The sequence below is a fragment of the Stylophora pistillata genome, chromosome 3, assembly GCF_964205215.1.
Source record: "Stylophora pistillata chromosome 3, jaStyPist1.2, whole genome shotgun sequence".
In the NCBI taxonomy this organism is placed as follows: domain Eukaryota; kingdom Metazoa; phylum Cnidaria; class Anthozoa; order Scleractinia; family Pocilloporidae; genus Stylophora; species Stylophora pistillata.
In genome coordinates this window covers 5,723,917-5,737,535 of record NC_142521.1, presented here as the reverse complement: position 1 = coordinate 5,737,535, position 13,619 = coordinate 5,723,917, and the positions used below count along the sequence as shown (strand labels likewise).

Sequence of the window (13,619 nt, the reverse complement as noted above, 5' to 3'; positions counted from 1 at the left end):
CTGATGGAGCTAAAAATATATCAGTTTTGAATAACGAAAGGTCAAAGTACGATTAACTCGGCCAATGAATACGAGCCTAATACATTGAACACTTTTTGTGCAACACGGGTTTAAAAACTCAAAATTTTACTTAGAATGTATGAGCTCATTAGCGCCCAGTTTGCCACCCAGAAATTTTGCAGTTTTTGATGGACTATTTCTCCTTGAATAGTACACCCGAAGGGCTAAAAATTTCACTATGCACTAAGGTTTTCTAGCTCTTAAGCTGCCTGAAGTCAATTTGTATCTAACATGCTTCCTTCTTTACGCAAAGCTGTATGCAAATGAGCAAAAATGTAAACAATAACGTCAGCATGAATCCGCCTAGCCTATCAGCATTGGGGCTTTATAAAGAGGATAACAGCCATACACTACCTACGTATTATTGTCACTGAAAATATGCCTTACCCCTATTACTCTTTAATATTGTTGTTTATCCTTTAAATCATAAAATTGGTTTCCTATTGGACTTGGATGTTTCTCTTCGTGTCTCTGCGACCGAGATTGCGTTACCTGTGACAGAGCTGAATAACGTATACGGGTAATGTGCACGCGGTAGGTTTTGGCGCGGAAACTCGGATTTTGAGTCATTCACATGCTTGATCTTCAAGTATGATAGTAGTTTTTTCAGTTGTTTTACGGATTATAGACTTTAAACGGTCGTAATTCGACTTTGTATAAATTTCAAAGAATGGTCTGGTGGGGGTTTTAGTTTTCGAAATAACGAAAACTAAGACCTCTAAATTTAGCGTTAAATTTGACCTAAAACACGGTGGAAAGGATCGAACAGGAGATGACTTGACAGATTAGACCTATTTTGGTTACAATTTGACTTTATACTTCGGCGGATTCGATTTTAGGGGGTCTTCGTTTTCGTAATCTCGAAAACTAAGACGGGTCTTAGGTCTTAGGTCTCAGTTTTCGAGGGTCTTAGTTTTCGTAACACCCAATGAGAGTGATAGGTATTGAACTTTCTATTCTGGCTCCCAATCCTCCATTCAAAATTCTTAAATAAAAGCAGCTTGCAAAGCGTAGTCATCAATAAATGTCCCTTTTGTTTGCCATCTTATATCATTAAGTTTTTTCAAGCCGCGATAGAAACGTCCATTCTGGAGCACTTGGTTCTTGTTTTAACCGCCCCGACTTTGTTGTGACAGACTCGCGCGCGATCCATGAGGTCCCTTGATAAAGCGTGCTCTGGTTTCAACCCCTCTCTGTTTCTTCTCTTTCCATTATACTAAGGTGGTGTTAGTTCCAGATATAACCTGGAAAACCTAGAATTTCCTTTGGGGTTACCGTCGTCTGCGTAATCGCATCATGGAGTTAATACGTTGATAATTGGCTGCCGCCGCACCTTTATAGTTAACTGGATTTTTTTTAGAAACCTTCTTAAAATTTCAAAAAAAATTAACTCGGTGGAAAGCTTCTTAAGATGAAGCAACGATCGAGGTTATATTTTTTCAACGGCCACACCGAAATGGGTTATGGAGAGCCTAAAAGTTAATTGACAACACGGGGAAAAACAAAAATAATGCAGACTTCGAGGATCAGTTTCTTATTTTCTCGCTTCTCTTTCTTTCTTTTCGTTTCCTTTCTCCACACACGGATAAGGCAATTCCTCTTTCTTCCGATGCGTGCCACGCAAACTCCCAAAGCAGTTATTTCGAACATGATGCTGATTTTGCGTAGATGTCAGTGTTCTGCATACCCTGCTGGCAGAGGCGTTTATTTGTTAACTTCCCCTACGGTCCACGTAAAAATAAAGTCCTCTGCGCTCGGCCTGTTAAATCTTCTTTGGGCATGCGCCTGGGAATTATCCAAGTTTGTGGATAATTTGATTTGCAAAACCGGTCAAAATCTGTTTTAAACACGTTTTTATGCGCGCGCATCCTATTTAGCTATATAGTTGGCCGAGTACTACCGGGAACTAATTTGTTTCTAAGCAACAGGGCCGCGCATGCTCGAAGAAGATTTAACAGGCCGAGCGCAGAGGACTTTATTTTACGTGGACCGTAGGGGAAGTTAACGAATAAACGCCTCTGCCTGCAGAGGCTGTTCTGCATCGCCGTCAGATGAATCGTCACTGAGTGTGGGTTTATCCGAGAAGTCTTCCTCCTTCGCGTTAAAACGACAAGACTTCCCTTCAGACATTACTAAAATAGTGTTAGTCATGAGGTTATTCAAAATTTATTGGGTAAGCGTCATGTCTAAAGCAAACGGCTGAAACGGGAATTTTTAAATTCTTGTCGCCTGCGTTCCGGTTGTTTGAACACTTGGGTGAAAATATTTGACTAAACTATGATAAATGAATTTAAAGTGACCAAAATTAAGAGTTCATTCTTGTTGTATGCTGCTGCCATAAGTGTCAAGCGATAATTTACCATTCTTCTTTATTTATTTCAACTTTTGTAGCCCACACTTTCCTAATTGAGCAGCTGGAAACATAATAGTTTTAGTGGTATCGACGATATAAAGAGTAGTCGAAGAGATATCTACATTAACCGAAACCGTGAAATTTGGCGAAATTTGTTGGAAGATCTTCACTATAAACCATTTCAATTTCTGAATGCTTCGAGTATAATGGACCTTTCTTACTTCCTAATTCGCAGCCGATTAGTTAAACTATATGGAGCTATAATGGTATATCATCAATTCTCTTTTTGCCAACGGATGTTCGAATTCCCGAACACCTGCAGTGTGACGTTGAAATTTCCATAAGAGTTGGTTTGGTGAACACGATACAGCTATAGGAATAAACTTGTGTCGTATGCGAAGAAATGCGTACTTGAGCTGAAAATACACTGCCGATCTGATAAACAATGAAGATAATGAGAAAATCTAACGCACTATAATGATAGTGTTCTAATTTTCATATCGTTTAGTTATATACTTTCCATTTGTTTATATGAAAGAGAAGGAAGTAACGTGCATTCGCACGCGAAGTTTTAACTGATTATTGATTAAAACTTGTAAAAGGTTTGTTCGTTTCACCTGAGGTCTGCGGAATCATAAACTCATTCTCAGCATTGAGTGAGGCAACGAACGTTTTTGCCGTTCCTAGATTACCACCGCAAGATAACCTGCGAGCACCTGCTAAAGGGCTAACTGTGACGAGATACTTTCAACCATTTTTTCTGTAGAGTTGAGTTGAGGATTGTTCAGAAAGTTGATGAAATCCAAGTTTATTTTAGCCTTTATTCTTCAGCTAACTACCTGCATTTTGAACCTCTAGGGGCGGTAGATCTCGAGACTGAATCCGGTAAAATCGGATCTTTTTTTTACATGAGGAAATTATTGTTAGTACTTTCCTATTTTGTGAAAATGGCTCAAACCATCACTCAATTTGAATTTTCAGTTACTCAAATTATAAAAGGCTTTTTCACTGATTTCTTTCAAATCCGAAACCATATTTTTCAAGTGCACTCTTTTTACAAGTTTTATTTCAAAGGATTGTGCATGTACCGGAAAGTTCAAATCTATATTGAAGAATATATTATTTTTCAGTCGCTTCCAGGTTGCCATTTTAAGTCAAACGTCGCAATTTAAGTGATTCTCATAATAAATTTTTTGCCATAGGAAGAAAACTGAACGGCTGCCGTCCTAATTGAAAGAACGAGAGTAAAACAAGAAAAACAAACCCTCTACTTGGTGTGTGACTCGTTATCTCGCGAACAATATATTATTAAGTATTTCTATATACACTTTAGCAAGTCTTGTTGGGGTAAACAGCATAAATATATCATCATGCAATATTATCGGGGTTAGGTAGATGTGCATACTCAAGTGTGGACTGTAAGGTTTTTTGATAAATAAGTTGGACGGGTATCGAGGCTTTAAATGATATGATATTTTGTCGTGCGCGAATATCTTTACGACTAAATTAGATCGGATGCAGAGGAAAGAAAGGCTTCAGCTGACAAACAATTTTTGTTGCGCCGACTAGTCGGTGAAAATGAATGAGCATATTTGCTTTATCTGTTTGGAAGAAATGTTTGTAATCGTGGTTTTATTGAGTGGTCTTGTAAACTTAATGTCGCTATCAATTACGGGTCGCGACGTTCCGACTACAACTCGTCAGGTGGTGTACAAACCCAAGCCGTTTGTACAATCGAATGCGACTCTGCACCGTGTAACGAAAAAAGAGGCTTGCTGAATTTCTGTTGATTTGCCGGATTCTCTTCGATGGAAAAAATTTAGTCTGGGAAGAAAAGAAAAGGTTTTCAGTGCAAAATAAAACGCTACCTAAATTTATCATCCTCTATCACTTCGTATTTGTTATTATGGGAGTCGCTCAAACTAGATCAGGAATCATACAGAGAGTAGCTTATCCGGCTATGTATAACTTTACAGATGGTAAAATGTTTTAAATATTATTTACTTTTATTGCTTGTGATCTGATGTATGAGAGAAAATCGAAAAAAAAAATCAATTCGAAGGGGAACTTGTTTTGGCAAAAACAACTCTCCATTCCGCGAGGGATATATCCTGAAAAATTTTCACGCCACACCCTACATTTTGAGACAGTCAGAAATTACATAATTTCTTTCGCGTTGTTTCTCTGCTCTTGGAGAAGATCATCTCGGAAGCATTTTTGGAAGGTTTGCTATCCATAAAGGAACTTGAAACCAACAACACGACGGAAAGCAACAAAGGTTTCGAAAATAGAACCACGACGACTCGTTCGGTCACGAACCAATTTGATTGATGTATTGTTAATAAACATATTCTGTTTAGCTCATCGCTACATCTGCTCTTTTGTTCTTTAGAGGTTATTTTAAAAAGTTTTCCATTCTAAGCTTTAATTAACAAACGAATTAGTAACTGAACAAAATGTAGCGATGCTTGTCAAAGCTTAAGTTTTGACTGTTTGAATTGGGTTCCTTCTTTTGAAACAGGCCTCCAAGCAGCATTTTCTTATTTCTCTATGGCCTTTTTCGTACGCAATTTGTGAGCAGACAATTGTTTGAAAATTTGTATCTTTCGGAAAGTTTCCGTAGTCTGATAAAAATTATCAATTAAGGAAATAGTGGTATCCATCGTCTGATAACGCACAATATAATTGACTTCTCTGTAGGTGTGGCCAGTGATCTCAATGCGAGACTCGATATATTTTTTCATGCGAACTTTAGTTTTCTCAAATGCCTTTTTTATTCTAGAGCGCCGAGTTATGATTGAAACAGGTACTAAGCCTTATTTTAAATAGTATATATCTATGAAGTTTTAATGACGCACGCTGGCATTGATAAAACATACTGAGAAAGACTGAGAAAGTTCTAATACATACGGATTGACTTTAGCGGTTGACAGCTCACGAGTTTTATGTTAAACACAGCACATCGAGTCGTTGGACTGGACAGCATCGATAAATGAAAAAGCTAAAAAAAAAAATGTCGGGAATTGGCGGTGATCTTATCATAGTAAGCACCTTTAAGTGTGCACCTGCTAGAAAATTTGAAATATAACGCCGTCGAACGATGATCAAGGAACTGTCTGACTGAGCGCTGTTGGTGGTATAATCTGTGACCTTTTTCCACCGAGAATGTCTAAAGCAGCCCTACTTCTTTTGTTGGCCTTCATCGTTTTGAAAGTGCAGTGTGCTCCCAACATCAGGCGCGAATGTATGTAGTGCAATTTTCCTATCAGCGTTGAGCAGCTTACTTCAAAGTTGTTAAATTTACAATATTATTTATTCTTGACTCATTTTAAAAATAACATTAAGCGTTTTTTATCTAATTGCCGGATAGGAACAAGTTCAATCCTCCTTTTGGAAGAGCAAATATATATCTAGTGCGAGCCAAAATGATACGTATTGGTTTCAGAAAAGAATTTTCTCGTCTTGGTAAATAAATTTAAATCTTCAACAGTATGCATCTATTTAAGCACATTGTTCTCAAATTCAACTTTGAAATGGTTGAATGACTTCAATTGAAAAAAAATACGCCATTGATTCTTTGAAACAGTTCATTGGCAGCAAAGGGTATATAAATCAACTGAAATTGTTTCAGGCTGGGTACTTAGTGTTCCTCAATCTCTATAAAAATTTACATTTTTGATGAAGCTATCTTTTAATGGCACGAATTTTCCTGCTATCACGTTACCCTAACTTGACAAAAGTCAGGTGCGCAACCTTGGAGATATTGTGTGTAATGCATTATTCTGTTTTCAGAAAGATTAATATTTAGCGCAATTACCTCCCATTTATTTTGTATAAGAGCAATCTTCATGTGGACTAACACGTTAATCTTTGTCATTCTCATGATTACGTCTACAAGATGACAAATTTAAACTTAGTGAGGAAGGCGAGGACGAAAAAGCTCGCAGTTTACCAGGTACACACTTATTTTAATAATACTAACGCTAGTGCTGATTATGACTGATGTGGTGTTGGTCTGTTTTTTGGAGGGAATTAACCCGCTCTGCAAATGAAACAAAATAAACACAAAACAAAACGAAAAGAAAAGAGCTTTTCTCATCCGTTGGAAGGAATGTCGGTCAAAACCGATTTAATGATCAAATGGTGGGATGAAATCGCGTAATTGACGGCTAACATAAGAATATTACGCAAGAATTCTCTCAATGTTAAGCTGGGCTGTTTTCTAAAAACCCATACTTTCGACTTTCACCATGTCAAAATACTTTATGATTTCAGTAGGACTTAAATCATGTCGAGGAAACTGATAGACTTTGTTTTTTCTCTCTCGCTAGTTGAATCAGAGCCTGTAGCTGTGCGTCGCAGTTCAGATTGTTATGATTTTAAGCCCATCCAGTGCCAATTGTACGACATATGTGCTTCTCCCACTGCCAGGGACAGCTGTCCAAGAACCTGCCAAATGTGCGAATACGTCGCCTAGAGACCGATGAAGTTTTACAATCCTTGAACGAGATTGTTAACGCATGTAATTCATCAATTCCTGTCATTATAAAAACAAAAATAAAAAAGAAACTTACCGTCCAACGATTTTAAATTTGTGCAACAAACGAGAAAACATCGAAAATAAGTATCTAAAAAATCTGGCTCTGTGGCTAGCGATAAGATGGCAAAAATACAAACCAACCTCTTCTCATTTTCCACACAATCAATGTGGGCTCAGAGGGCAGAAGATGACTCACCCCCTCAACCACTGATTATTTTAAAAGCGGGGTTTCCTGTCCCCAGATATGATACAAATATATGTTGTTTACCTTGCGGTGGGTTTGTAATGGAGAAACTTGTGCAAATCTGACTTAAGCTACTTAAAAAAGAGTCAATTTAAATTTCTCCCTGCTTCGTCGTTTCCATTTGGAGATTTTGATAGGTTAACACGCGTCAATCAATCGTTATAACATAACCAAAGTAAAGCGCGCGCTCTGATTGGTCAATTTAGCGTCCCCCATTTACCCATGACGTGAGCAAATGCAAAGACTATTTTTCCGCGCGCACTTGTTTTTTCTGGTCACGTAAGATTTGTTAAATAAAAGGGAACTCTTTAGCTACAATGTATCAATGTTATGTTATAAAACAAATGGTAAACACCACAGCGTACACTATAGAGTTATGGATGCACGCGGGAGGTTGCTAAGCACGAAAGAAGCGTAAGAGTCGCTCGAGGCGATAGCCGAGAGCGACTCTAGCTTCTTGAGTGCTTAGCAAACCTCCCGCGTGCATCCATAACTCTATAGTGTACGCTGTGGTGTTTACCATTTGTTAATTAACGCAGGAGTGAGGCCCGGTTTAAACGTCGCATTTTACATGCGCCGAATCTATTACTAATTTAAGTCGACCTGAATTAAAAAAGTTCGGCATTTGATTTAAACGTCGCATTTAATTGTACCGAATTTAATTGCCGAGTGCGAGTGACAGCTTCATTCCCAGACTCCGCTCTAAGTCCGTCAATATGGCTGACAAAAATAAGGATATTTTGTGTTTTCGGCGTTTATGCCTCTCAAGCACCATTCGCGCTAACAGGAAACGGCAACTTATAATGCAGATCGCAGTACATATTCTGCTAGCAAGAAGAAGACGGCTTCTGTAAGTTTGTTCCCTTGTTATCAGGCTTTTCCTATCGCAAAGAAATGCCATAACACGTGTCCCAAGACCCCGATCGTGCCGTCGATTTATACGAAATGAAGGCTGGTGGCACAAGGTATGGACTACATATTCTGATGTTCGATTCTTTCCCGCCAGTTTTCTTTGCGCATGTCATGTACCATAAAACTGCATATTCGACTGGATTAGTCGAATACTCGACTGAACTCGCATTTAATACAAATCTGCCGAATTTAATTGATTTAAACGTCGCATTTTACATGCACTTAATTCGGCAATTAGATTCGGTGCATGTAAAATGCGACGTTTAAACCGGGCCTGACAAAGTGGAAAAAAGGGGTAACATGGTCAATTCCGGCAGCAACAAGAAGTACTTCATCAGGTGGAAACCATATACTTTATCACTTGATTTCTGTTTGCCAGTTACATTTGTATCTTGCACGCTGTTTTTCTTTCCTTTCTGTTTACATGATATTACGATAGTATATCACGCACTGTTTTCTTTCTCTTCTGTTCGTTTATGTTGGTATCTCGCGAACTGTTTCCTGTCTTTTCTGTTTGTTTGTTACGTCTGTATCTTGCGTACTGTTTTCTTTCTTTTCTGTTTGTTTGTTACGTTAGTATCTCGCGCACTGTTTTCTTTCATTTCTGTTTGATCGTTTATTACGTTAGTATCTCGCACACTTTTTCCGGTCTTTTCTGTTTGTTACGTTAGTATCTCGCGCACTTTTTCCGGTCTTTTCTGTTTGTTACGTCAGTATCTCGCGCACTTTTCCCGGTCTTTTCTGTTTGTTACGTTAGTATCTCGCGCACTTTTTCCGGTCTTTTCTGTTTGTTACTTTAGTATCCTGCGTACTGTTTTCTTTCTTTTCCCTGAACAAAGGACTAAAAATTGTCTGATTCCCGATTGCGCCCGTTTCGACCCAGGGAAAACTCGACACAGGGCCTTTACGGTTTGAAGTCCAGCAAACCACGAGAAGTTATAAAACTTCACCATTTATTTTTATCCTACCTACATTCGTAAATACACTTCAATGCAATCTGTTTAAAACTCGGAATATGTAGCTAAATTTGGCTTGTTTCTAACTATTATCCCTCCACGATTTTTGCAGAAAACCCTTTAAAGTCAAATCGTTAGAAGCTCTGTCACGCAATGGTCCCCACAAAAGTTGCGTTACCAGACACTGGTGGTGTGATTTTCTGTTCAGAACATGATTTTTTCTCAGTGGAGGAATTTTTCAGCCGTCTAGTGAAAATTGACATGAGTCAAATTAAATAAAAAAGGTAAAAAATATATATAATAAAATAGAATACAAATACAATCAAGTTAAAAAGCCAAAATGACAATTCACGTAAATTGTGGATATTCTAAATCGCGCCTTACTTATCGAGAGTTAACGACAGAACTGATTAATTTTTGCTGAATTAATGTCGACCTCTAATGGTGTTCTCAACCTGTTCAAGCATAGTATTAACCTGGGAAAAGAGAATTAAATGTAATTTAAGCGAAGCTTCCGGACGGTTGCATGCTGAATAATGTAGCCTAAACTAATCCCAACGTTTCATTTGCGTCCATGTTAACCCAGGTTCTTTTCTTGTTTAATGGCACCGCAACGGTGTTTCCTTCACCCACACATTGTCACTTCAAATTTCATTCTTTAAGAGAAATTTACTTCGTCGCTAAAACGACCCAAAAGTGACCCAAAAATGACATGACGCACGCTTTTACATTACAGTTTGACCCGCGCTAAATTAAACAATGAAAACCAAATATGATAAACAACAAGCAGCAAGTAAACTAAACAACTAAAGTTTGAATTAAATATCATTAACTACAACTGAAGACACTTCAATTAGTTTTCTTCTCTGGCTTTTTCTTTACCTAACGGCAGCCGATATCTGAGTTTACTTCGGTTTAAATTACAGTTTTCTGTTTAACATCAAAACAATTCAAAAGCTCCTACGTTGATCGTTTTACATTAGTTCCATTGCACAATACACCGAAACTAACTAACCTTTCACAAAGAAAACTGCTGATAGCGAACGATGTAAGGTACTAAATTGTAGTCGTATTCGGTATTAAGACAATCTTTTTTATAATCGAAAAATATAGAATTAAATTAATCTGAATAAACACATAACAACATGTACACCTGTTGATTTTTGTCTGGGGAGCGCCCATTGAACGGGAAATGACAAATGTCGGAAAGGGCTTTTTTTTTAAGACGGAAATACAAAATATGTTCGGGGACAAACTTATATTCAACGGAAAGAAGCAGTCGTGAAAGTACTCATCTACCTAGGAAAAAACAGAAAACATTTTTCCCCCTCTACATATCTTCAATCGCCATTCCCCATTCCAAAAACATTACGGACAGACTCTTACAACAGATCTGTATGTATCAGCGTTCGGTTGTATAGATATTCACAAGAGCTCCACAAAACCTTTCATAGCACCGTGTCGCCATCTGAGTTTAAAATCTCCTCCAATGTAGCAGCATCAGGACTTTTAGGAATCGAGCCGTTCGTTGTTGTAGTTGTAACTTCGAGTTTGCTGTCCTTTGGCTCTCCGGCTTCTTCGGGATCAGGAGATGACCTAAAGAGCGACAAAACTGTAGTGTGAGACCACTGGTTCCGTTCTCATCGACTTCCACTCCCGGTAATTCAATTCCAATCCTTATTCTTTAGGAAAGTGACTCCTTGAAAAATATCCTTTAAAATTTCACTATCATTTAATTACATGAATTCCTGCAAAGGCTCTATTCTTTCCTACTTACGGTTTCGAAAATTGATCCTCGGGGACCTCTAGGATGCCTTCATCGCTGCTACTCGCACTTCGTTTTGTCCGTCTGCCGTCTTCTTCCCCAGCTTTTGGCCTGTCCCAGCTTAACTTCCTCGACAGCATATTAGAAGGGGCTTGACCAGGTGACCAGGGTTTGGGTAGAGTCGCTGATCGCAAGGCTTGCTTCTCTGTCCCAGATGTGCTTCGTTGCACCTTCAGTGACATGGACCGCCCACCTGGTCTCAATGCTTCTTTGCCATTCTCGCGACTTACCCACAAATCGTCTTTTACCACAGCCGACTCGTGGCCGTCTTTCTTTTTGACCTCTTCCTCCATCTTCGCACTTTCTACTCTCTCTTTCTCGCTGTCAACATCTTCTACCTTCTTTTTAGCTTTCCCCGTCTGTTCCTGTACTCCTTCAGTTGGCGTCTCAATATTTTCCTCTGTTTTAATCTCTTTCTTATCTTCCTCTTCCGTCTTCTTCCCATCTTCAACTGAAGAACTATCTACAACTTTGTCTTTAACTTCCTCAGGTTTCTCTTTTCCCTCCACCTTTTCCACTTTTTCTACTTTCCCATCTAGTTCTTCCTGTTTTTCCGATTGTTTTGTTTCCGGTATAACCTCTTTCGTTTCTTTTGGTTGTTCGTTCTTCAATACTTCCAGTTTAACGCCTTCTTTAGCTTCCGATTGAACTTCTTTTTTTACTTCCGGTTCCTTCTCTTTATTTTCGTCTTTCTTTTCTTCCCTTGATTCTTTCTTGGAGTCCTTCTTACCAGGCCGAGGAGCCGGTTTTGGCGGAGTACCAGACGGCAGCCTGGGCCTCGAGCTCTTAAAGGACGACGGTTTGACAAGTCCCTCCTTTGCGATTTGCGGGCCTGTTTCTTTACTTCCGGGAGCAGGAGCAGGTTGCGAGCCCTTGTCTGGTTCAGTGGGTTTGCTATCGGCTGGTTTATCCGTTACTTTCTGTGAAAATATCGAGTTAAATAATCTGTTAAGTTACAAACAATAACTACGATAACAGAGAAAACGGAGGGTTCAAAATGGATTCAAAACAGTTGAAGGTCCGAGATTCAAATCCTTACGGGGCGTTATGGGGAACTGCGATGTTTTCTTCATCCCGAGCTCGAAATAGAAGTTTAAACTTTCCTTCAAAGTACTTCTTTTTTCGGCATACAGTAAAATCCTGGAAACACAAATATTTTTTTCAAAATCTCCTCAAAGTTTGATTTGTCGGTAGTAAACATCAGAGAGGAATATTTTGGCCATCATGATAACATTGTTGTTTAAATCAATAAAATAAACTCAGTTGTTCTCACCCTAACTAAGCTGGCCGCCCTCTCTTGCCTCAGTTTCATCTCAGCCAAGAGTCCTCCACCCGCAGCTCCACCTATTCCAATTCCAAATTTTGGAGGTCCACGCGGCTTAGCAGCAGGCTCCTCCGGGGCTGGCTTAGGGGCATCCTTCTCAGGTGTGGATCCCCCAACACGCGACTGTGCGGATGGCGCTGTCGCGGTCCTGTCGCGAGAAAGAGCAAATGGTTTCATGCCCAAGATGGGTGGTTTGGTGGTCACTGGTTTCTCTCCTGACTGAGTTCTTTCTCGTTTAGTCATTGAAGGAGCTCTTTCTTTTGACAATTCGTCATTTTCTTCAACAGTTTTCTTTTCTATGGTTACCTCGGGTTTCGTTTCAGTGGGTGTCTTCGGCTTAGTTACTTCTGGTTCCTTTTCCAAGGAAACCTTTTCGATGGGGGCTGCTGGTTCTTGGGTCTCTTTCGCTGCAGGTTGTTCAGGTTTCTTATCGGAAGGCACTCTTTCTTTAGACATTTCTGGCTTCTTTCCAGAAGGTATCCTCTCTTTTGAGGCTTTGGGCTCTTCTTTTGGAGAGGCCTGATTTTTCTTCTTTTCAGTTTCTGAGAAAAAAAAATACATACTTCCTGTAGCTGTGCAAAGACATAGAGACATAGAGGTTAGAAGAAAGTCATACAAATAAGATGTTGGGAGCAACAGCATAAACACGATTTGAGTTTGTGACGGGTCGCAAGAGGTTCTCTATGCGTCACCGAGAGGAAACGAATCCTCTATTAATATTTAGTATTTCATGGTCTACGTTAAAAGAAGCGACATGAATTATGTCAGCAGTAAACTGAGTAGGATTGAGGTACGTGACTGAGAAAGTCGCCTGAACAGCTAAAACAAAGAAGAACGATTGACCATACTAGTGACAATAAACTAATTATGATGCTGGTTTTTGGATAAGTTTTTTTTCAGAGGTGGGAACTGAACATATGACCTAGCTATCAGGTAAGTTCTCTAAGGGCTCAATCGTTTAACAGTAACAAGCCTGTTTTGAGATCTTTCGGAAGTTTTTACACAAAAGGCTTGATGCAACTTTGCAATGAAACAGTACTTGAAAAAATAACTCTGTTTCAATAAAGTTCAATTATCACTATTGTGTTTTACCAGTCTGTTTGCTGTGGTCTGTGTACCAGGCCGTGGATTTTCCCTCGCCCGTGCTCGGCGCCGTTAGGGCGCGATCTCTACTTGGCTTCTTCTTGAGAAACCCAGGAAGACTTATACCACTGGTCAAACGAACAAATAACAAACATAAAAAATGCTGAATTGTACTGGCCTACATGAAAAATAAACAGCAAGAAAAAAGGAAATATCATCGAGCATAGAATGTCGCAGCAAGGTGGCAAACGATACAAACGTACATATAAACAATTAGTAATTGTTGTTACAGGTAAATCACTAGAAAAAGTGCAAGAAATGA

General features: G+C 39.1%; 1 protein-coding gene and 1 long non-coding RNA gene across 2 annotated transcripts in view; one reads left to right on the top strand and one right to left on the bottom strand.

Moving 5' to 3' along the window:
• The first annotated feature begins 5,494 nt into the window (after window positions 1–5,494).
• LOC111339999 (uncharacterized) lies at window positions 5,495–6,994 on the top strand. The gene is made up of 3 exons (XR_002695713.2): window positions 5,495–5,657; window positions 6,312–6,368; window positions 6,745–6,994. It is a non-coding gene; the product is annotated as an uncharacterized LOC111339999 (long non-coding RNA).
• A 2,051-nt stretch (window positions 6,995–9,045) lies between these two features.
• LOC111339998 (uncharacterized) overlaps window positions 9,046–13,619 on the bottom strand; it is a 30,494-nt gene continuing 25,920 nt past the window's right edge. Inside the window, exons 38-41 of the mRNA XM_088754560.1 lie at window positions 13,307–13,425; window positions 12,164–12,756; window positions 10,843–11,810; window positions 9,046–10,661 (exon numbers count right to left, since the gene is read on the bottom strand). Of these exons, the coding sequence (XP_088610686.1) occupies window positions 10,514–10,661; window positions 10,843–11,810; window positions 12,164–12,756; window positions 13,307–13,425 (1,828 nt within the window). The 3' untranslated portion in view covers window positions 9,046–10,513. The remainder of the gene's footprint in view (window positions 10,662–10,842; window positions 11,811–12,163; window positions 12,757–13,306; window positions 13,426–13,619) is intronic.